We start from the raw sequence: 21310 nt of genomic DNA on the forward strand, positions 1-21310 counted from the left end.
TAACAACATTGTTATTGATAGATTCTTATGGATCCCAGTGTAAACTCGTTTGCCTTGATTGCAGCCCTAAGTGATTCCCTGATGCCTTTGAGCAGAGACGATGCGGCCAAGGGTAGAGTATTAGTTCACGACACATTATTAACATCTATTAACTGTACATTCACATTATATGATCCTTAAATGTTGAGAAGGTTTACGCTGGCTATGTCACAATTCATCAGTCATTTCATAGTTACAATAAGACATGCATGTTATAGAAGTCTAATAAAAACATTTTAAAATAAGAACTAAGTGCATATTCAATATTGGCATTCATAGTTTGAAATAACACCACACTGTACTAATAAATCATATTATGTCAATCGCTATACGGCAGTAAAAAACAGTTCCCATTGCTTATCATCCTCATTTACAGGAACATCAAGCATTATTAAATCTACACTGGTTTTCCCATGAATTAATAGCATGCATTCATTTGAGGAAGTCTTTTCCCATGCAGCGTGTTGTGTAGACATTGTTGTGCTTCTTGTTTACCAGCCTACCACCTGAGACGAGAAGAGACCGACTGGTTCGACAAGCCCAGGGACGGACGCTCGGATAACGGACAGGAGAAGAGACAGGTGACAAACGATTAAAAACACAAACTTATTCTGTGTAAACAGGACGTAACATACGATTATCATTTGTGGGTGACAGGGTAAAGGCCCCTACTATCCCTTCCCGCACCTCAGGGTCAAGCTGCAGAGAGATCCTAAAGACCGCAGTGTCTCAGGTAAGCTAACTTAACATCCGTCGTCATAATCCCTCATCAGTCAGTCAGTGTTTTTCTTTCTCACAGCTTTTTTTCCTGGCATCACTTTCCATTTGGCTCGCCTCCACTCCCCGGCAGCCATTGCAACGCTTAAAATGGCGCAGACCTCACACTTGTCTTATGTAATTAACAATAGAACTGTTCTGTTTGGTTTACGTCAGGGAATGGGCTGGGTATCCGTGTGGTTGGCGGCAAAGAGGTGCCTGGCAGCAACGGAGAGATCGGAGCCTACGTTGCCAAAGTTTTACCAGGTGGAGCCGCTGAACAAACAGGAAAAATTCTTGAAGGTGAGTCAACAGTCTGGATATAAACAATTTATTGTACACTGATGAAGAAACACACCGCATTACCAGGCCTTTTCGCTGGGGGTACTGATAAAAAGATAATGGCGAGAGAGGAAAGAATAATTCAACCCAAATTATGACAGTAGCAACTTTAAAATACTGTTTCGTCACTTACAGCCATGCTAATCTGCCAAATTCCTTTTGTGTTTTATGCGGGCAGACGTTTGTTGTTCTGTCATTTTTTATTAAAGTTAAAAAGAACGATCCAGAACTTTCACAATGACTTTGACGACATTGCTGTCACATTACTTGCGTATGACTGGATTTTGGTGCTGACCGTGACTAAAACAAGACTCGGTAGCAAAATAGATGGTGAAAACATATTTTACACGTCTCAAACATATGACTATCTTCTTTCTGGAAAAAAAATCCAGGCTTGCACCGATGTTGAGTCAGTTGTGTGATTTCTACACTGTGTTCATTAGGGGTGTCTCGATCTGACATTGATATCAGTCCAATACCAACAAATAATAGTTGGATAATAGCGGATTGTATCTAAAGTGTCCCATATAAGTTCTTATTCAAGCAGCGTCTTTACTTGTGCAAAGCTGGGCAGCCAGTTAACATCTAAATGTCCTTCAATAAGCAAACAAGATTGTTCTTTTCTTCTATTTTAGTTATTTAGTTAGTTATAGTTGCATACTACTTATACATACCGAGTATCCAAGGCAAAATAAATTATACAGTAACACACGTCCGCATCATTCAACTTAATGGTTAACCTAATAAATTATTGTGACGACTAAGTGTCACCAAAAATCAAATTACCACCCCACTTCAACTTAAAGACTGTAAATGTCCATTTGAGAAGGTTAATAATAAATAAGTTACTGTTCTCATACCTACCATTGTTATCTGTTTGATTAATTTCACTTGACTAAAACTTTTCTAACATTACACACTACAAAATCATAAAAGTATGTACTATAATTTGTGCTGTATAGATATCGGCCAATACTCAAGGCTCCAAATACCGGTATTGGATCTGAAGTTAAACAGTTGTATCGGGACAGCCCTAGTTTTCATTTTTCTTTTCTTAGTTTTAAACATAGCTACATGACAGGAGTATTAGATTACGATAAGGTCTGGAGAGCACCTCTCTTGCTTTTTTTTTTTTTTTTTCCAGCGGTCCACCAGAGTTTTGACAGAAACGTGCAGGTCCGTGGGGACTGCTGACCTAAAAGATAAATGACCTTTGCCTCAGCCCTCGCATGCTGCCGACAGAATGAAGTGTCGTGTGCTACTACATTAACAGCAGCACAATTCAAGAGGCATTATCGATTTCACACAGAGAGAGTCATCCGTCTGGTCGCAGTCCGGCCTTTAATGTCAGCGTGGCGTCACATTGAGCGTGTCAGGACTTTATGGGCCAGGAGAGACCTCGGCCTTTCTTATGCTGCCACGTGGCTGATATATGGCTGCTGAGATAGGGCGAGAATGACACTGAACCATTGGCACTTTTGACCATGCATGCTAAGTCTGTGCGTGTATGTGTGTGCATGCAATGGCAGGCGATTGTCTTTGCACTTCCTGTTTTTCCACCTCTTCTGTTGTTTTCTTCCTTTGCATTTTAGCAAGCATGTTTATTACAGCACATCTTTTCAAGTGACAATACTGAAAAACATACAACTTTGGTATAAAGTCCTACACGGTTGCTGCCAGACCTGGGGAGCTTCAGGAAATAAATGTTTGTGCAGCTTGTAAAGCTAATTTTGTTTTGATAGTATTGTCCCTGGTGAAGATATACTGTACTAAAATGTAATAACTGTAATAAAATGCTTACCAAAATGTGAGGTGTAACCACTTTTGTGACCCACAGAAATTGGTCCAGTAAAAACAAATGTCTCTGAATAACGTGCTTGTTGGGCTTCTTATTAAATTATTATTAAAGGAAAACAAAACCACTCTTTTTGGGGGGAATTTTGCCCATCATCCATAATCCTTATGTGAACACAATAGTAAAACAATGCTGGCATATATATATATATATATATATATATATATATATATATATATATATATATATATATATATATATATATTACGCCTATAAAGCACTCTAAAAGCATCCAAAAACATCCAACATTTTATATACATGCTGTAAGTATGTTTGTAATGTAGTTACAGGCACATTCATGATAACATGTAATATTTACAGTATTTTGCTCATTTTATGCATTACTGTAATTTCTCACCTGAGCGCCTTTATTTCACAGTGCGCATCACAACGAACTCTACTTCCATCAACAATAAAGTGCACTTTCTGTGGTTGGTACCACTAATCATGGCATTCATGGAGCACAACTGCTAAACACAAGAAAGGGGCTTACAAAATCTGCCTTAAGGCAGCAAACTATATGGGCCTAAATCAATGATGCTGTATGCTACTTGTGCTAAAGTTGTGAAATCTATGAAAGGAATTGTAATTTACATCAAATTGATAGATGATGGCACTCTCTTGTTGTACACATCAGTGTTTGATGTCTCCATTTAAGGCACCAGACACAATAAATCACACAAATATGAATTAACACAACAAACTGCTTCCTGCTTAGTATTGACGGTTCTGCGAGGACATCTCAACCGCCCGCAGGCGTGCAGGACAGCAGGTGTTGAGACGAGCCAAAATTAATGAACATGAAAATTAACCTGTGTGTATAATGCGTGCAGTGCGACGCAAGCAGAGGACGTTGCTGATGAGCTGCTTCAGGTCGTGTAAGTCTGGCTCTGCTGTGCTGTGTGACTCACTACAACCTAGAAACACAATCAAACATGGAGTGACACTTTTGTTTGTGTGTTGGGTGAACTCTTTTTTACCTCCACCAAGAATTGCTGTGGATTTGTTTATGTGCAACCTTCTATCTGCTATTGTTGTTTTATGAACCAGTTGTTATTCTCAGTAAGTTTTTACTCCTGAAAGTAAGGATCTGATCTTTTTCCAACAGGAATGCAAGTCTTGGAGTGGAACGGCGTCATCCTGACGGGGAAAACTTACGAAGAGGTGCAAGGGCTCGTGGGCCACTCATGTAGTGAGGCGGAAATGTGCGTCAGGCTGTGAGTAGACATTTTCCTCATGTGTTTGTTTGGTACTTGTGTCCTGTTCTCAGCTTTGGTCTTTTTCAACCTTTCAGGGATCTCAACATGCTGGCAGAGTCTGAAGGATCTGAGCGCCTGGACTTCCAGGAACACAGCAAAAGTTAGCTATTGCATTGTTGATGCGTAGAGGCTAGAATCCCAAATCTTTGTGTCACTTGTGCAGCTGACAGACCGCCCAGATCTCCAGGAGTGGACCCCAAGCAGCTGGCGGCCGAGCTACAAAAGGTGTCCCAACAGCAGGCTCCGTCCTCCGCGGCCACCGCCTCGGCCACCTCCAGCCCTGCCCATCCGGGCTCGCCGTCAGTCAGCAAGAAACGCCACAGTAGCAAGGCAAGGCGCTCATCAACAGTCGCCATTTTGCTTTGTTCAACAGCCGCCCTAAGTACATTATTGTTTTTTCCCCAGGCCGCCGATGGAAGCAAGACCCCTTCCCACCCCATCACTGGTGACATACAGGTCAGTGATATTACCAATGACACCATCTTTTAGTCAGAACGGGATAAAAGTCAATATCTTCCCCTTGCAGCTTCAAATCCACTACGACAAGCAGATGGGCAACCTGATCGTCCACGTCCTGCAAGCGCGAAACCTTGCCCCGCGTGACAACAACGGCTACTCAGATCCCTTTGTCAAGGTCTACCTCCTGCCGGGGAGAGGGTAAGTGGAGACATGTTTAATAACTTGACTGCTGAGATGTTCTTCATTCACATTCTGTTCATAGATTCATTTTTTTGGCTTCACATTAATATACAACTCATGCCTTTGCTTTGCTACAGTAGAGTTTAGGGGTGTCAAAAAATTAGTTGCGACATTAGACTAGGACTCTAATGCACTTTAGGTAATCAAACTCATCTGCTTCTTGGTGCATACATGCACACCTAAATAAAGAAACATTTCAGGATTAACAAAGAGGAAAGCATTGCAATAAATGTGTTCACCAAAGCATGGTTTAATGTGCGTGACTGACAGCGAGAGGTTATTTTTATTTTTTTTATTTTTTTTACAGTTTTTGCTGTGAGTCTTGTTTTAGTACTGATTGGCACCCAAATTACACTCTTATATAAGTAATTGGAGGGTAATGGCAACCATTTCTTTGCTGTCATTTTTTTTTATCTAAAAGGGGAATTGTTCTTTTTTTGGATGTTGCCCATCATCCACAAACATTATGTGAGACAAGAACACATGTCTTTCCCTTTTCTGTGCATTCTAAATAGTGAAAAACTGTTCTTGTAATGCTGCTAACAATGCAGGTAATGGATATACAATCTGTTCTGCCTTTAAAGCCCTCTAATAACCATCCAAATCCCCCCCCCCCCCCCCCCCCCCCCCCCCCAACACGGTTTTATATGCATGCTGTATGCATGTAATGTAGTAACAGGCACATTCATGACAACATGTGATATTTACAGCATTTTGGTCATTTTAAGGGCGCATAGCAACTAATTAAACTTCCATAAACAAAACAACATAGATAGCATTTTCTGTGTTTGCTACCACTAATGGCCAACTTTGTGGGAGCCTCGAAGCGTTATCATGTAGCATTATTACTAAACGTTTCAAATAAGAACATAAAACCGTGACTTACAATGTCCGCTCTCACTGGGATGCCGACAGATGGGATGGTTGTATGTTTCAGCGCTTGTGCTCTCTTCATTCATTCAGATAAATCCTCACTTCTAAAATTAAAAAAAATGCTTCCTTGCAGTGTTGTCGGGTTTTATGTTGTGTTTTAAATTATTGAGAGCAAAGGTGAGAGCCATATTGTATTATATTATATTAAGGTGTTAGCGTGTGGAATTTTAAAATTAACCAACTTCCCGGCTTGGTGCCACAACCTTCTACTATACATGTGAGTTGCATGATTTATAACCTAGCATGAACTTTCTCATACAGCAGCAGCACCTGCAGCTCTTTCGTCTTGTTATTCCTTATTTTATGGCCGGTCTCCACCATCATTATTAGCAGCTCATCATTATTATCAAGTAGCTAGTAGCTGGCTACTTGCTCGCAGTCAGGGGAGCAGTGTGAGCAAGGCAATGTGTTACAATGCCAGAAAGGTAGTTCCTCTGTGATAGCTTTTACAATAACAATGTCGCTATACCTTGGTTATAAATGTAGCATTCTTGGCAGTTCTTGGAATGCTTTTAGAGCGCTTTATAGGCGGAATGGATGTATCCCAATTACCTGCATTGTTAGCCGCCTCGTACTAGCAATTTGTCACTATTGTCTATTTTTCACAATTTAGAACACACATAAAATATATTTTTGTCTTGTGTTCTGGATTTTGGATAATGAGCAAAATTCCAAAAATAACTGCATTTGCCCTTTAATCTAAAATGAAAGAACAACAAACGTCTCCCCGCACACAGCACACACGTGATTTGGCAACAAAACCATATTTTATGTATCTGCTGTCATAATTTGGGTTGCATTTTGCTTTTTTGTATCCCTCCTTACACACTGACGTCAGACCCCACACCCCCTTTTGGCACACTCACACCCTCTGACTATTGTTTATTTTTTTGTATGTTGTTCTCTATATTTAATGCATGCTGGACCCCCCCTCAGTCAGGTCATGGTTGTCCAGAACGCCAGGTATGTGATGGATTTCGACACTCTTTGGTTGTGTTTTTGGTTTGTCAGTTTGGTGAAGGTCTTAACATTCAGTCCCACTAACCTGCCTCAGTAGACAAGGAGCCTCTGCATTGCTTTCTATGAGAGGCCAGCAGTGACTCCATTGTGTGGTTTTCAACCTCCTAACCATTGCAAGCGTCTTGTCCCTCAGTAATGTTGCACAACCTCTAATCCTTTGACCCATTCAAGTGAAGACTTCTTCCGGTGGTTCTGCTCATTATGATCAGGTCATCCTTGTCTGAACTGAACTAACCTTGCTAACAAGCTAACACTGGAATCAGTTACCTAAATTACACATTGTTAGGTTTTTGTGCAACAAAAACAACATTTAGAGATAAACCCCTAATTTCTTGCAGCCCGCCATTGTTTCTTAACCAGATTCCTTAACAATGTGCTTCCCAGTCATTCCCAGCCCTCCCATCCTAGTGGATCGCCCCTTCCAGTGCATTAAGCATCCTTGTGATCTATTTGAGTAATAACATCAAATGTGTCCCCTCATCCCAACCCCTTCCTTGCTCCAACCAGTGCTGAGAACAAGAGGAGGTCAAAACACGCGGGCAAGAGCCTCAATCCTGAGTGGAACCAGACTGTCATCTACAAGAACATCCACCTGGAGCAGGTACTGTTGACTGATAATATTTCAGTAGGTTTTTCAGCCCTTTTAGGCAGCTAAGGAGTTTGCCTGGTCTTGATTTCATTCTCAAGTGTTTGCTTCAAGTCAATTGCTTCTGTCAGGATTTAACAACATACCCGTATTGATGCAAATGGACAAACTATCAAAGCGAGTAAAAAATCGTCTTACACAGTCCGACTATGCAGCAAACATGTTGGGTTTGAAGTCATTGTGATTTGTGTTGGTTCTGTCAGGGCTTAGGCAACATAATCTTATTGATGCAAATGGTAAATCTATCAATGCTGTAAAAAATGGTCTTGCGGCAAATGCACCCTCTAGTGGTTGGAAATGTGACTGTGCCTGTGTTCAGTTGAGGAAGAAGACCCTCGAAGTGAGCGTGTGGGACTATGACAAGTGTTCCTCCAATGATTTCCTGGGAGAGGTAAGCAGTCCTTGTTTAGTTTCCTGGTTTGAGCACATGGATAAATATGTGTGTGTGCATCTGTAGGTCCTCATAGACCTGTCCAACACAGCCCAGCTGGACAACGTCCCCCACTGGCTCCCCCTCAAGCCACAAACTGAGAGCGACCACCACCGGCGCTCCCACCAGAGCCGACACAGCTCCTCTAAAGCGTCCTCGCAGCACTCGTCCCCCAAGACCGCAGGCTCCGCCCCTGACCAGGACTCCCCCAAGTCGTCGGTGATCAAAAGCCGGAGCCATGGCATCTTTCCGGATCCAGCAAAAGGTAAAAAAAAAAAGCGCTTCTTCACTTTTCTCCCTCCTGCTGCTTGATGTTTGCACACCCCACCAACCCACCCACCCACACATTGTCGCTTCCAACTTCATGCTTTTTGCTTCGCCATGATCTGTCTTCTTGGTTGCTATGGTCACCCAGCTCTGCCAGAGGGCAGCATGGCCGCGGAAGGCTTTGGATAAAATCAAATTGAACTAGGATATAAAGAACTGCAGATGCCCCCCGACTAAAACACATAACCTTTCAGGCATTTACTTTGGTAATGTGGTGAATCTGATTGTTTTAGACATGCAGGTGCCCCCCCTCGAGAAATCTCGCAGTAGCCCCGCCACATCCAAGCCTTCCCCGTCCGAAGGCCAGAGTCAAAGCCCCCACGGACATGCGCAACACTCTCACTCACGCTCCGCCAAAGGCGCCGCATGGCAACGCCATCAGGAGGGTGCCGGAAGTGGTGGAGGGGTTGCCCTAACAACAACAACTGCAACAACAACAGCGGGCGATGGCCCACAGCAGCCTCAGCAACGCCTCCAACCAAGTAAACCAAGACGTAGATAAACTCCCACCCTCCGACGCCGCATGGCCGTCATCTTTTTCTTCAGTTTGTTTGTTCCTCCCCCTGGTTCGTTGACAATCCTCACCCTCCTTGTACTCACTTGTACTCCCCACCCCTCACTGCTTCTCTTCTGTACACAAACAGTGTCGAGGCTCGCCACTAGAGGACGCCATTTTCTCCCTTTAACACAAAGCTAAAGAGGCCAATCGCTGCAACATAAACAAACTAAATTGGTTAAAGCACGACAGCATAATCCCTTTTTTCAACAAACCTAACTTTAATTTTTTATTTGTACTTTCACTCATTTTTGGAGGATGATTTTGAAAAAAACAAAACAGAAGAAAGCTGCACTCCATCAACAATCCCTCAACCTTCTCTCCTATTTGATTTGTTTACTAACAAAAAGCACATTTCTGAGGCTCCTCCTCTGGAATGTCTGTGCATGTATCCCTCCTCTTTGTTTCCTTCCTTTTGTTTTAAACAACTATGGGACCCACGATGCACCTCTGCAGCACCCATGTGAGAGGGGCTTGCATGTGATTGACAGACGCTCTTTCAATTTCAAGCTCCATCTTGCTCCTACTACCCACCCCCCGCCCTCCATCTTCAACTTTGACCCGCAAACTTTGTCTCCCGGCGTGTTGACCTCCTCCCTCGCCCCCCCAACCCTCCACAAAACAAACACGCCCAGGCCAGCGCCCCGGCCACCAGAGGCACAGCATTGTGGGTGTGCTCACCATTCAGAGAGCTCAGTCTGATTGGCTGCCCGCCCTACCATCGCTGGCGCCGGCCAATGGGAGCAGAGCGGACGGCAGACCCCCGACCCTCAGGAAGGCCGTGTCGGAGGAGAGGCCGACCGTCGCCCGAGGTGAGACCCTCAAAGTCCCCTGTCCCACCCCCTTGATGCTACTAACGCACACCTGCAAAGAAGCAAAGAGACAAGAAAAAACCCTAAAATAAGACTAATTTAAACTAACCAATCCTAAAAGATCTAACTAATGATGTCATTCCTGATTGGTGGCTCCTACGTGTCCACGTCTCATGCCGGTGCTATTCATGACAATCACGTACTGTTTCATGTCCATGTCCTCGCTTTGGCGCGCTTCTTTCCTCTTTGTTGATATCGTGTCCCCGCCCACGCAGCGCGGTCCGGCTACAGGTCAGGAGATGGCCCCGTCACCGCCGCCTCCTTGGACAGTGGCCTGAGCGGCAGCGCCTACAGCCTGTTGGACGAGGACGCAGAACTGAACGAGGTGGACAGCGCTATCTTCCAGGTGCCGCGACTGTGAGTCTCGCGCTTCATTTTAAAAGATTTATTATAATTTGTATTTATAGTCAAAGTTTTTTTTTTTAATATCAACAAAAATGATTACAATTTACTTTTTAACATTCTTTTAATTACTTACAATTATTATTTGTAATGATTATTTCTTTGTTTGGCTTTAGTGGGAAGATTCCTAATGGTACGGATGGGATGAAATCATCTATGAGTGATTCTGATGGTAAGACAAATTATAATTAATCAATCAGAGATAGACTCCAGCACCCCCCGCGACCCTGAACGGGACAAGCGGTATAAAAAGGATGGATGGAAGATTGATTAATTATTATTACAATGTAATTTATTGTACTATTATTACATTACATTGAAATAATCAATACTACAATGTAAACTCAGTGTAATATTGATTATTACAATTTACTACAGGGTGAATTGGGTTTGTATCCATTTTTTATTCATTTAAAATAGCTGAAAAAGCTAAAGAAAGTTATGATTGTTATTCTAATTAAGTAATAAAAATGTATTATGTTTTTAATTCATTTCATTTGACAAACATTTTAATTGTACTCATTTTAGTTAGCAGAATATTTTTAAATAAAGTGTTTTATTTGTATAATTAAATATATTTAAAAATATATATATATTATATGACAAATTGTATTTGTTTTTAATTTAAATAACATAAAATGCTAAATACAGTTTTTTTAATATATAATTAAATATTTGTATTGGTTTATTATTTATGAGTAAATATTTGTATGGACTTAAAGTACTCATAAAAGTAAATGTGAGGGCTTGTTAAAATGGTGTATTGTGTGTGCTGCAGGTAAGTCTCAGGTGATGGGAGAGATCAAGATCGCTCTGAAGAAGGACGTGAGGACAGAAGGAGACCAGCTGGTCCTGGAGATCCTTCAGTGTCGTAACATCACATACAAGTTTAAAACTGCAGACCACCTGCCTGGTAATCCTACTCTTTGACTCTTTACTCTTAAATACATTTCTTCTTCCTTCTTTGTTTTCTTCTTCTTCTTCTCTTTCTTCTTCTTCTTTGTCTTTTTCTTCCTCCTCCTCCTTCTTCTCCTCCCTTTTTTCATCATTAATTTTTTTTCTTGATACTCTTCTTTTTCTTTTTCCTTTTATGTTCTTTTATTTTACTAGTTCTTCTTCCTATGTTTGTTTTTCTTTTTCTTCTTCTTTTTGCCATTGTTGATCTTTTTGTTTTTCTTGTTTCTATTTTTTTCTTCTCTTCTTTTTGTTCTTGTTTTTATTTTTCTAATTCTTCTTCTCATTCGTGTTAGTTTTCCTCTGTGTTCTACTTTCTCTTGTTTTGGATCTTCTACATTCATGTTATTCCTCTTGATGAGCTTATTGTTCTTTTTGTTTTTCTTCACCTTTCTCTCGTGGTTCTTGTTCTCCTTTTTCCAGTTCTTCCTCTTCTTGCTCCTATTCTTCTTTGTCCTCCTCATTTTGTTTTGTTCTTCTTGTTTGTTTGTTTTCATCCTTTTTGTCATTTTTCTTGAACATTCTTCCTGTTCTCTTTGTTGTTCTTCTTATTTGTCTTTTCAATCTGTTTTTGTCCTTGTCTTATGTTATTATCTTTGTTATTTATTCTTATTTTTCTTTTTTCTTATTATTTTTCTTTTCTTCTTCTTCCTTATTTTTATTTTTCTTCTTGTTCTTCTTCTTCTTCGTTATCTTTTTATTTTTCGTCTTATTATTTTTATTTTTATTCTTCTTCGTCTTCTTCTTTTTGCCCTTTTGTTGATGTGTTTGTTTTTCTTGTTTGTATCTTTTTTCTTCCTCTTGTTTTTAGTTCTTGTTTCTATTTGTGTTTTTCTTGCTCTTGTTCTTGATCTTCATGTTATTCTTGTTAATGATCTTATTGTTCTTCTTGTTTTTCTTCCTCTTTCCCTATTTTGTTCTTCTTCTTCTTCTTCCTGTTATCATCATTAATATAGTATTGAGGTTATCTTTATATGTCCTGGTGTTGATGTTTTAAAGCAATGATTCTCCAACTTTGGTACGTGTACCACTCGGGTACACGGGCTCCATCTAGTGGTACGTCAAAGAATCACTTGATTAAAGTGCAGTGTTTTATTTTCATATATTCAAACACAGTGTCACTGTTCAATCTCTGTGTGTAATGTTACGGTGGCCAAAAATATGAAATATACTTGTTAATTAAACATTTCTGCCTTGTTTTTAATGAATACTTAGGCTTACTACGCTACTGTATTTTAATGTTGGTCATAATGGTGGTACTTGGAGAGTCAAGTGTTTTCTGAGGTGATGCTTGGTAAAAACAGTTGGAGAACCACTGGTCTAAATGAAACAATATCCTGCGGGTTCCTGGGGTCATTATCGACCTCTAGTGGTGAGGGGTTTAAACTGCAAGTAAATACAAATAAGATTTTTTTTCCTGATTAACGGAAACCAAATTCGATTGTCAGACCTCTACGTGAAGCTCTACGTGGTCAATATCGCCACCCAGAAAAGGATCATCAAGAAGAAGACGCGGGTGTGTCGTCACGATCGCGAGCCGTCCTTCAACGAGACCTTTCGCTTCTGCATGAACCCCGCCGGACACTCCTTACAGGTGACAAGTGCCCCCACCCTTCCTCTCTATCACGCCTGACAAGTTCAACAAAGTGAGCTCACTTCTCATGACGCTTCGTTTTCAGCTTTTCCTGGTATCCAACGGCGGCAAGTTCATGAAGAAGACGCTGATCGGTGAGGCCTACGTGTGGCTGGACAAGGTGGACCTGCGTAAGCGTGTGGTGAGCTGGCACAAGCTGCTCGCCAGCACCGCTCAGATTCACTCGTAGTAGGCGGCGCTCACCCGGGTGTGTTTAGCCGTTTATTTTTATGCGTGGACGGAAACATTGACGAAGTGAGGGAGGAACAGGAAGTGTCGACAGGATGGCCCAATCAAGCAGGTACAACAACACACGCTAAATACAGGGATACACATGCTACATGCTACATGCTAATTCATCCCAGCATTTTACCAATGATTCTTTATTTTTCTATTATGATAGATAATCCGTTCTTCATGTCTGTAAGAAGCAGTATATTTGATACACACACACACACTCACACACACACTACCTAGCATTCGACGCCGCGTGTTCACTTTAAACAGAGTTTTATCAAACGTCGCATTTCTTTATTAGCATTATATTGAATTGGAGCCTCTGTGACATGTGTGCATGTGTCAGTCAGTCTGGTTCACACACTGTACATAGAACATCATATAATAGATCCATATATAGATATATATAAATTATATTTATCACAGACAATCAGGTCTTGATGATTGTTTTTATTTCTCCACAACAAAAGCTTTTATCTTGTGTGTTACTGCGCTTTTTTTTCTTTAGCACTTTTTCCTCCTTGAATGTAAATTATGAGATCCACTCTCTCCCGGGCAGATATAGGATAATATAATATATTATATCATAGCAAATTATATTATAAAAAGTATGTTTGTTCATGTGGTTTCTATGCAGTAATCATAGCCAACGTGTCTCAATGTTTTTACCAGACTGAAATGTGACACATTTAAAATGTTTCAAACATTTTTCTCATTTCATTTGCACTTGTTTGTAGAATTTTTTTTTCATGTATTTAGTTTGTGTTTTTTAATTGAATTTTGTATTATTTATTCTCCGTGCAGGAGTGTTTACAGGCGTCATAATTCATCATGTCATAACAAGATTTTGTAAATGTCATGTTTTATGTTTGGAAACTCAGTGACTTTTTCCCGTTTACAAAAAAAGAAAAAGTAGTATTCCGATAAAAAGCGCCGAGTCATTTTTCCAGCCTCATTTCGAGCGATGACCAAAAAGACACACCGTTAATCCCGATTGTGGTTTTCATGTCCGCGTGAGTGTTTTTTATGACATGGTTTGAAGTCCTTTGCGTTTCACCGGCTCACAAACACAAAGGTGTAACATCCCAGCCGTGTAAATACGTCACCTTTTTTAAAACAGCGGGCTTAGGAGCAATAGGTCCTTGAGAGGACCATGTGAAAAAGACACAATTTTAGAAAAAAAAAGGTGGTGATGTTTTCAGTTGTTTTCTGGATGTACAGCGCAAACTAACCACACGAAGGCAGTACAGTCTTCAATGTGCTCACTCTGGATGTTGCATGTTTTGTTGGTGGCTCATAATATTTTTGTGTCCGGATTACGATTAGAAAAAAACTAGAAAAAGAAGATGAAGTGTAGAGAAGGGTCTAGAACTATTGAGCGGGGGAAGGGGGGCGGGGGGATTTATTCATGATTATGATATAATAAATGCTGACTGTACAAAGATGATGCTCGTCTGTTTTGTTTTTCACTTGTAAGAAAAAAGAAATTGACTGTCTATTGGTTTTGTGATTGTGTACAGGAGGTACTGATACATTATGCAAATTGTGCTGTAAAGAAATGGCTGTTGCCCCTCCTCCTCCCCATGTGGAAATATATTAAATATGAGTACAAATCAAGCACTGGTGGTGGTGTTGTTTTCTCTTCGAGAGGGGCTTAATTGCCGTATTTTCCGGAATATAGAGCGCACCGGTATATAAGCTGCACAAACTACATTTTAGAAGAAAAAAATATGTTCCCACATATTAGCCGCACCGGAATGTAAACCGCAGATATACAGTACAGGCCAAAAGTTTGGACACACCTTCTCATTTCAATGCCTTTTCTTTATTTTCATGACTATTTACTCAGTAGATTGTCACTGAAGGCATCAAAACTATGACACCTGTGAAGTGAAAACCCTTTCAGGTGACTCCCTCTTGAAGCTCATCGAGAGAATGCCAAGCGTGTGCAAAACAGTAATCAGAGCAAAGGGTGGCTATTTTGAAGAAACTAAAATACAAAACATGTTTTCAGTTATTTCACCTTTTTTTGTGAAGTACATACCTCCACATGTGTTCATTCATAGTTTTGATGCCTTCAGTGACAATCTAATATAAATAGTCATGAAAATAAAGAAAACGAATTGAAATGAGGTGTGTCCAAACTTTTGGCCTGTACTGTATATGTTGTGAAAAAAATTCTAAACACAGAAAGATTTTGTAAATGTTTATTTACATACCTTAATTGTTTCCAAACTTTGTTTGTAACACGGCAGTAAAACGTCCGATCAAACAAAATAGAAGTCATCGCCATGTACCCACTAGCTAAACAGACTCAATGTTTTTGGTGAATTTCCGAAACTGAAACAATACAAAAATAATGCCATTTTCAGATAATTATACTAACAAAGACGCCTTTAAACGTTTTAGCATATTAGCTGTTGCTAACGACGCTGGCTTTATTACATTACCGTAGCATGTACAAATGTGCACGAAAACACTCCTACTCCTAGATATCACACAGGGGGCGGTTTAGTAAGTATGAATACTTTGTCAAAATGTAAAACTTACAAACATCGCTTGGAGAGATGAACGTTCTGATTGAAAGCTCAGTCTGAACAGAATGGCACTGCAGCTCCTGCAGTGAGCAAACTCGTCCAGAAGATGGCGCCATAGCACAAACAATAACACCTATTCAGTGTCTGCTTGTTTTTTTTTTAATAAACTATTTGCCTTATGGCTGTCAGCAAAGAATATTCCACAGATTAGCCGGATCGTTTTATAAGCCGCAAGATTTAAAGTGTAGGAAAGAAGTAGCGGCTTGTAGTCCGGAATTTACGGTACTCTTTTTTTTTTTTTTTTTTTTTTTTTTTTTTTAGGTTGTTCAGGGAGGTTAGAATTCTGGCGCTGGGTGGTTGTACTTCCACACGTTGGCCAGTAGAGGGTGGTGTTGGACACTGTAGCACTTAACTCATAAGGAGGATCTTAGGATAGGATAGACTTACAGGTAAAAGCCAGTAAATTAGAATATTTTGAAAAACTTGATTTATTTCAGCAATTGCATTCAAAAAATGTAACTTGTACATTATATTTATTCTTTGCACACAGACTGATGCATTCAAATGTTTATTTCATTTAATTTTGATGGATGGAAGTGGCAACAAATGAAAATCCAAAATTCCGTGTGTCACAAAATTAGAATATTACTTAAGGCTAATACAAAAAAGGGATTTTTAGAAATGTTGGCCAACTGAAAAGTATGAAAATGAAAAATATGAGCATGTACAATACTCAATACTTGGTTGGAGCTCCTTTTGCCTCAATTACTGCGTTAATGCGGCGTGGCATGGAGTCGATGAGTTTCTGGCACTGCTCAGGTGTTTTGAGAGCCCAGGTTGCTCTGATAGTGGCCTTCAACTCTTCTGTGTTTTTGGGTCTGGCATTCTGCATCTTCCTTTTCACAATACCCCACAGATTTTCTATGGGGCTAAGGTCAGGGGAGTTGGCGGGCAAATTTAGAACAGAAATACCATGGTCCGTAAACCAGGAACGGGTAGATTTTTCGCTGTGTGCAGGCGCCAAGTCCTGTTGGAACTTGAAATCTCCATCTCCATAGAGCAGGTCAGCAGCAGGAAGCATGAAGTGCTCTAAAACTTGCTGGTAGACGGCTGCGTTGACCCTGGATCTCAGGAAACAGAGTGGACCGACACCAGCAGATGACATGGCACCCCAAACCATCACCCAACCATGCAAATTTTGCATTTCCTTTGGAAATCGAGGTCCCAGAGTCTGGAGGAAGACAGGAGAGGCACAGGATCCACGTTGCCTGAAGTCTAGTGTAAAGTTTCCACCATCAGTGATGGTTTGGGGTGCCATGTCATCTGCTGGTGTCGGTCCACTCTGTTTCCTGAGATCCAGGGTCAACGCAGCCGTCTACCAGCAAGTTTTAGAGCACTTCATGCTTCCTGCAGCTGACCTGCTCTATGGAGATGGAGATTTCAAGTTCCAACAGGACTTGGCGCCTGCACACAGCGCAAAATCTACCCGTGCCTGGTTTACGGACCATGGTATTTCTGTTCTAAATTGGCCCGCCAACTCCCCTGACCTTAGCCCCATAGAAAATCTGTGGGGTATTGTGAAAAGGAAGATGCAGAATGCCAGACCCAAAAACGCAGAAGAGTTGAAGGCCACTATCAGAGCAACCTGGGCTCTCATAACACCTGAGCAGTGCCAGAAACTCATCGACTCCATGCCACGCCGCATTAACGCAGTAATTGAGGCAAAAGGAGCTCCAACCAAGTATTGAGTATTGTACATGCTCATATTTTTCATTTTCATACTTTTCAGTTGGCCAACATTTCTAAAAATCCCTTTTTTGTATTAGCCTTAAGTAATATTCTAATTTTGTGACACACGGAATTTTGGATTTTCATTTGTTGCCACTTCAAATCATCAAAATTAAATGAAATAAACATTTGAATGCATCAGTCTGTGTGCAATGAATAAATATAATGTACAAGTTACACCTTTTGAATGCAATTACTGAAATAAATCAAGTTTTTCAAAATATTCTAATTTACTGGCTTTTACCTGTATATTTACCCCACAATGGGGGAATTACGTTGTTGCAGTGCAGGTTTTTTTACATACAGGAGCAGAAGTAAAATGGAATGAAAAAAAATAAAGTAATACTACATATTGCTCACTAACATGTATAAATATAAGATAAAATACAACAAAAAACCACCAACATCCGTATTGCACAACACGAAAAAAAAAAAAAAAAGATCACAGTAATCACATAAGTGCATTGTAAAGTCTTATGGAAGTGGGGAGAAAGGACCTGCAGTAGCGCTCCTTCTTGCAGTGTGGATGTAACAGTCTAAAGCTGAAGGAGCTACTCAGGGCCTCCACAGTGCCGTGCATGGGGTGAGAGGTATTGGACATTATGGATGCCAACTTGATCAGCATTCTTTTGTCATCCACCTCCTCAATGCTGTCTAGTGGGCAGCCTAGGACAGAGTCAGCTCTCTTAATCAGTTTATTAAGTCTGGTCCTGTCTCTGACCGTGCTGCCCCCACCCCAGCAAACGACGGCATAGAACACCGCAGAAGCCACCACAGTGTTGTAAAAAGTGACCCACACACCCCGAAGGACCTTAGTCTCCTTTAGAGGTGTCGCCAACGTTGACTCTTCTTGTACACAGTGTTTGAATTGTGAGTCCAGTCCAGTTTAGTGTTGAGGTGAACACCCAGGTATTTAAATGAGTCCACTATTTCTATATCTGATCCCTGGATGTTCACAGGTGTGGGTGATGGAGCTGACTGCCGGTAGTCAATCACAAGCTCTTCTGTTTTACTGGTGTTCAAACGCAGGTGATTACGTGCACAGCAGTCAACAAAGCCTGACATGACTTCTCCAAGAGCTTCTGCAGATGGCAGCGGTTGGAGTCATGCCTGGGGTATAGAGCGTGAACATGTAAGGTGAGACCACCGTCCCTTGGGGAGTCCCTAGGCTGCAAACATTTGAAGAACAGCCACACAGCCTCACGTACTGCGGCCTGTTGATGAGGTAGTTAATGATCCATGCAGTCAGGTGATGGTCCACTCCCACCTCTTCCAGGTTCACCTGCAGCACTGCCGGCTGGATGGTGTTGAAAGCACTGGATAAGTCAAAGAAGATGACTTTCACCGCACTTCCTGTGGTCATCCACCTTGATGCCTGGACAGTGAGAAAAGTGCAAGGGGTCCATTGCTGACACTGTCTGCGTGCGTAGGTGGCTGAGGATGACCCGCTGCTTGGTTTTCATGAGGTGGGAGGTCAAAGCAACAGGTCTGAAGTGGTTCGGCTCCATGGGATGAGATTTAGGGCTGAAGCTCAGGTTGAAAATTTAAATTTAATGGACCTCAACAGTTAAATGGTCCGCACATTCCCTGATGCCATCATGTATATACGTATGTATATGTGTATGTATATATATATATATATACTGTATATATATATATATATATACACAGTGTATATATATACTGTATATATACTGTATGTATAATTATATATATATATATATAGATATACTGTATATATATATATATATATATATATATATATATATACTGTATATATAATTATATATACACAGTATATATATATACACTGTGTATATATATATATATATATATATATATTACTGTATATATATATATATATATATATATATATATATATATATATACTCTATATATATACACAGTGTATATATATACTGTATATATACTGTATATATAATTATATATATATATAGATATACTGTATATATATATATACACAGTATATATATATATATACACTGTGTATATATATATATATATATATATATGTCAAGAAAACATCAGTGGGGTTGGTTTTTGGATCTTTTTTTATTTTCTGTTCTCTTGGTATTTTTTGTAACATTATTGTTTAATCAATATGTAATAAATATATGTAGTTGAATAAACTTAAAACAAAGAATATATACAGGGAAATGTAACCAGAAAACATCTATGGAAGCTCACTTTAAGTTTTTTTGTTGTAAGTTTAATCAACTTCATTGCAGTTGTCTATCTGTCTCATTTAACAAACTTACAAAGAAAAGAGTGAGAACTCCATCGATTTTATACCTTTTGCTCCTCAGATCTTTTCTTGACTGACTGCTTCTGTGAGCTCAGACTGCTGGGGAATGGTTGCACTTTTACACTTCGGCCAGCAGAGGCTTCACAGCATGGTAATATTCAGCAAAGATCACTTCTGTGTTTAAGGTCTGACTGTAAAACTGCTCAAAGATCCTTCATACAACAATCATCTTCTGTTTTAAGGCCTTACAGTCCTGCAAAGGTGCTTATCAAAAATCCTAACAAGGGATTTGGTCATATAAAGGATATTTGATTAGTGTTCTTGTTGAAGGGCCTCAAATCAGAAGTGATCAAAACCAAATGCTAGTCAAAGATCCTGGATGATTTTGTCATAAAGAGGAGCTTTCACGTGTGTCTTTGTAGGAGGCGTATCAAAATCAAAGATCCTTTTATGCAACAAAATCCTCCGCTATTTTAAGGACCTATTATGGTGTATTTCGTACACGCATACATCCATCCACCCATCCATTTTCTACCGCTTATTCCCTTCGGGGTCGCGGGGGGCGCTGGAGCCTATCTCAGCTACAATCGGGCGGAAGGCGGGGTACACCCTGGACAAGTCACCACCTCATCGCATGGCCAACATATCAATATAATAAATCACATAGTTCCAGTTTGTCATTACAGCATGTCCGAAAAGTAGTGGGACGAAGCAGAGCTTATTTAACCCTACCCCTTTTCATTTCATGCAAAAGTGCTTGTCAAAGATCATCTCTAATACGGAAGTGCTCTAGTGTTTTTTGTATTCAAAACAGAGGATGGTTTCGGCATATAAAGGATCTTTGACTAGTGTTTTTGTACTAAGCCCTCAAAAGAGAAGTGATCTTAAAGATACTGATCAAAGATCCTTTATATGACAGAATCAGCTGCTGTTTTAAGGACCTACTGCAAGAACTACGATCTGCTCGTCAAAGATCTTCTATATGGCAGGAGCACATTGCCTGTGTTTTAAGCAAACATTGTGTTGTCGTTTGTGAGTCACAAGTTGTCTAACTTCTTGCCGTTGAATTCATGATTTCCACAAACGTGTTTGTGAATGTGTTTGTGAATGTTCTACAAAATGTTGTTGATGTTCCAGTCAGGACCTTCCTGTCCAATCAGCATCCTCTCCCTTGTCCAGCCTGCAGTCATTGGACGCCTCCAGCGACCCCCAGACTGTGACCTCCTGACAGAGCAGCGAGTCGTCATGGTGATGTGTCCTCACACACACTTGCTATCAAACACACGACACTTTCTTTCATCTCTGCCAACCAGGACACAACCTTTTTTTGTATTTCTTTTATGAAGACCTCAGAATGTCCATCAAAACACAATTTGCCAAAATCAGATCATATTTTATTAGTTTTTTAAATTACTTTATTGCTGAGCCATTATTTATTGAAATTAACTTAATTTGATTGAAAATTAAAATCTCAATCTATATTATATTTTTTATCCCTTTTTTCACAGATTAATCTCAGATTGAGACGTTTTGACTCTGCAATTCTTACACCACACATTTTGATATTAGATCAGTTTTTGACAATTTATTTAATTATTTCTATTATGTTTTGCTTAGTATAAAAAAGATATGACTATTTTCGTCTTATTTACGGTAAGTGTTATATATACATATATAACACTTATGTGGCAGGGCATACAGGTCATCACGTACTATAAAGCTGCCCCCTGTCCCTGTGACAACAGTATCAGCTTCCTAG

At 40.2% G+C, this 21310-nt stretch overlaps 1 protein-coding gene across 1 annotated transcript in view; it reads left to right on the forward strand.

Moving 5' to 3' along the window:
* The window catches only part of pcloa (piccolo presynaptic cytomatrix protein a), a 51209-nt gene extending 36632 nt beyond the window's left edge, over positions 1-14577 (forward strand). The window contains exons 8-26 of the mRNA XM_061959863.2: positions 65-112; positions 538-620; positions 697-772; positions 973-1098; positions 4101-4209; positions 4287-4351; positions 4415-4581; positions 4657-4707; positions 4778-4908; positions 6820-6846; positions 7411-7504; positions 7869-7940; positions 8007-8244; positions 9498-9674; positions 9950-10091; positions 10253-10308; positions 10915-11049; positions 12539-12684; positions 12770-14577. Of these exons, the coding sequence (XP_061815847.2) occupies positions 65-112; positions 538-620; positions 697-772; positions 973-1098; positions 4101-4209; positions 4287-4351; positions 4415-4581; positions 4657-4707; positions 4778-4908; positions 6820-6846; positions 7411-7504; positions 7869-7940; positions 8007-8244; positions 9498-9674; positions 9950-10091; positions 10253-10308; positions 10915-11049; positions 12539-12684; positions 12770-12913 (2087 nt within the window). The 3' untranslated portion in view covers positions 12914-14577. The remainder of the gene's footprint in view (positions 1-64; positions 113-537; positions 621-696; positions 773-972; positions 1099-4100; positions 4210-4286; positions 4352-4414; positions 4582-4656; positions 4708-4777; positions 4909-6819; positions 6847-7410; positions 7505-7868; positions 7941-8006; positions 8245-9497; positions 9675-9949; positions 10092-10252; positions 10309-10914; positions 11050-12538; positions 12685-12769) is intronic.
* The last annotated feature ends 6733 nt before the right edge of the window (positions 14578-21310 follow it).

The sequence above is a fragment of the Nerophis lumbriciformis genome, linkage group LG05, assembly GCF_033978685.3.
Source record: "Nerophis lumbriciformis linkage group LG05, RoL_Nlum_v2.1, whole genome shotgun sequence".
Taxonomy (NCBI): domain Eukaryota; kingdom Metazoa; phylum Chordata; class Actinopteri; order Syngnathiformes; family Syngnathidae; genus Nerophis; species Nerophis lumbriciformis.